This window comes from Sinocyclocheilus grahami, unplaced genomic scaffold (genome assembly GCF_001515645.1).
Source record: "Sinocyclocheilus grahami isolate Dianchi unplaced genomic scaffold, SAMN03320097.WGS_v1.1 scaffold1149.1, whole genome shotgun sequence".
Lineage (NCBI taxonomy): Eukaryota > Metazoa > Chordata > Actinopteri > Cypriniformes > Cyprinidae > Sinocyclocheilus > Sinocyclocheilus grahami.
Window position 1 is genome coordinate 134,236 of NW_015506328.1, and position 2,907 is coordinate 137,142.

Sequence of the window (2,907 nt, forward strand, 5' to 3'; positions counted from 1 at the left end):
CACACTCTCACAGACGACACACACACTCTCACACAGACACACACACTCTCACTCTCACAGACGACACACACACTCTCACACTCACACAGACGACACAGACACACAGACACACACACTCTCACACACACCACCTCCGCGGCTAGACTAGTTAGTCCTTCACTCACTACTGAACTACTGCACTAACAACCCAAACAACCACAAATGAGCTTCACATGCAAGAATTCGTTGCATTATCATTCAACATCAATTTAACCCTGAAAGGCCTAATATATAAAATAATAGTCTGGAGAAGAAAAAAAAGGAGTATCATTTGTTCTATCAAGCTTTTAACGGCTCATATACTCCGCTCTAGTGAGAATGTGGAGGAAAAACAGCTCAATTTCATTCAAAGAAATACGAATCTGCTGCAGATGCTGATATTTATATGATGAGATTCTGCTGCTTGTGATGTAAATCAGTGACAGCTTTCTAACAGTAGAGCAGATGCTGACATGATCTAAATATCAGTCGTGGCTCTATATCTCCAGTAATATAAGATGAGAGTGAAATGCTCCAAACATATAATGCAGTGATGGAGAGCTGAAGAAATAAAGGCTCCTCAGAAGATGTGAGATGTTCTGGAGGCTTGTGAAGATCATTCCTCCGCTGAGGAACAGTGAAAGTAAAGCTTCTGGAAACAAACGCTCCTCAAAAGATCCTGAGGATCAGATTTGAGACTCTAAAACATGATTGATGGAGAATCAAGTAAAGCTGAGCTGCTTCAGTCCAGTAAGTGTTCATCTGGAGATATTACTGCAGTTATTCTGACCTTTACTTGATCAAAACCAGTCAAGATCCAGAATTACACTGAAAGAGCTTCGACTGGATAACACACTCTAAACTCTCAATCAGAGACAGAAGACGTGCAGCAGATTGAGGGACAGCAGAGTCTGATGGCTTCAAAGCCTGAGAAACTTTTAGAGATCTCAGGTGACCTGCTGGAGATCCAGCTCCAGGAGGAGGCTCTTCAGCTGCTCCACGCCGCTGGTCCGCTTCTGATAGTTCTGGAGGTCCAGGAGCTGCGCGTGTAACTCCTGAGGAATCAGCCCATAAATCATCATGGATGCTGCTGATCAGAGTCCAGACGGAGGCAGGGGCGCACGGGAATCGCTCATGGTGATGAGGGACGGGAAGCGTCACATGATGCGGCCACAGACCTGCAGTCCAGAGGAAAACACTTGACCCTAGAGCACAGAAGCAGTGTTAAGGGTCCATTTTTCTAAATTGAGATGTGTGCATCATCTGAAAGCTGGATACATAAGCGTTCCATTGCTGTAGGGTTTGTTAGGATCGGACACGATTTGTAAATCTGGAATCTGAGGGTGCAAAAAAAAATCTAAATATTTAAATGCACAAATTCACTTTATTCCCAAACGTGTTCGTCATCTTTCAAGCTAATATACTTACTCGAGATTTAACTCAGTGTCACATTTGCGTGTTCACGGTTCTCTGACATTGCAGGTCAACTAATAAAACAGTGATTATTTTAATTTTAGATTTTAATTATTTGCTTTTAATTAGACTCGCGAACCCCAGTTTAGGAAACCTTTCTGTTGTAAATAACAACTTTTTTTTTTTTTTTACATCAATATGGTACACGACTGTCCTATTTAAACCGCTAAGATAAAGTCATCTGGTTACATTACCTAAAGCGTGTATCGTAATGTAACGGATTGCGCTACTGTAATCTGTAATCAGTAACGACTCGAAGCCACAGCAACGGCTGGTTTTCAAATCGAGTCAGTGACGAATATTCGTTGAGTATTCGGCGGGAAACCACCTGTGGCTGTTCTGCAGCACTCCCTCGAGATCCTCGCGTCTGACGCGCGTTTAATCGTGAGGCGATTCTTCGGCGTTTGTCTGGGATTTCCTCGGTTTTCTCGCAAATCGACGATACGCTATTTAAAAACACCCACGCGAAGCTGACTGAAACCTGGCGTGTTTTAGTGAGAATCAAACCTGTCCTCGCAGATCGCTGCGACTAACGTCCAGATCCTGTGCGGTTCTCGACGCGACTCGGTCTGATTCGCCGAATCGACTCCCTCTGGTCTGAACTTGTCTGATTTTCGGTGTTTTTCCGTCGGATTCTGATTTTCTCGCTGCTTCCATCACAACACTCAAGCAAAATGGCGCTGATGTCACAACCAGCCGCTGCCATGGCGACGCGCCCTCTAACCCCGCGGTGCATTGTGGGAGGTGTAGTTCAACGGACGCATTTGCGTCTGAAGACCTGAAGACAGACAGAGACAGCAACGCTTTCGTTTGAATAATGTTATTATTTGAATTGTTATTTCGGCTTCATCAGGGCTTAAAGAGTAGAAATAAAAAAGGTAATTTAAAAACAAACAAAGATTCAAAGGCTTAATATTCTGATTATTAGTATTATTCAATTATTTAATATTATTATACTATTTAATGCACACACACATATTATCTGCACCTGAGGTGTAGTTTTAAGATAAAAGGTATTTTTAAAGTGCAGTCGCGTCAGAGCTTTTATTTTGCTCCCCGCGCTTATTTCCCGGAAGTGACGCACGTGCTGATTTGTGTTTGTTTTCCTGACAGTCGCGGCCGTGTTGCGCTTCAAACTGCCAGAAGTCAGCCAGACAGCACAGGTAAACTATGAGTAAACTCTTTTATTTCTGCACTTTAGCGCTCTGCACGAGCGCCTGACCGAGCGCAAGCGCGCGTTTGTCCCGAGTGCTCTGATGCTAATGCTAGCTCCAGCTTTATTCGTTCTCTTCAGCGGATTGATGAAGATGAAGATGGTTGTGATCTCTGATATTGACTCTCAACACTCCTGATGTGATCTCTGCTGTTCGTGTGTGTGTGTGTGTGTGTGTGTGTGTGTGTGTGTGTGTGTGTGTG

At 43.8% G+C, this 2,907-nt stretch overlaps 2 protein-coding genes across 5 annotated transcripts in view; one reads left to right on the top strand and one right to left on the bottom strand.

Annotated features, from left to right (window-relative positions):
* The window catches only part of LOC107567346 (protein FAM179B-like), a 24,822-nt gene extending 22,465 nt beyond the window's left edge, over positions 1 to 2,357 (bottom strand). For both annotated transcript variants that reach the window (XM_016253011.1, XM_016253010.1), the window contains exon 1: positions 1,999 to 2,357. In XM_016253011.1, the coding sequence (XP_016108497.1) occupies positions 1,999 to 2,148 (150 nt within the window). In that variant the 5' untranslated portion in view covers positions 2,149 to 2,357. The remainder of the gene's footprint in view (positions 1 to 1,998) is intronic.
* Positions 2,358 to 2,488: 131 nt separating this feature from the next.
* The window catches only part of LOC107567347 (kelch-like protein 28), a 9,769-nt gene continuing 9,350 nt past the window's right edge, over positions 2,489 to 2,907 (top strand). For all 3 annotated transcript variants that reach the window (XM_016253013.1, XM_016253014.1, XM_016253012.1), the window contains exon 1: positions 2,489 to 2,654. The gene's annotated coding sequence lies outside the window, so the exon portion shown is untranslated. The remainder of the gene's footprint in view (positions 2,655 to 2,907) is intronic.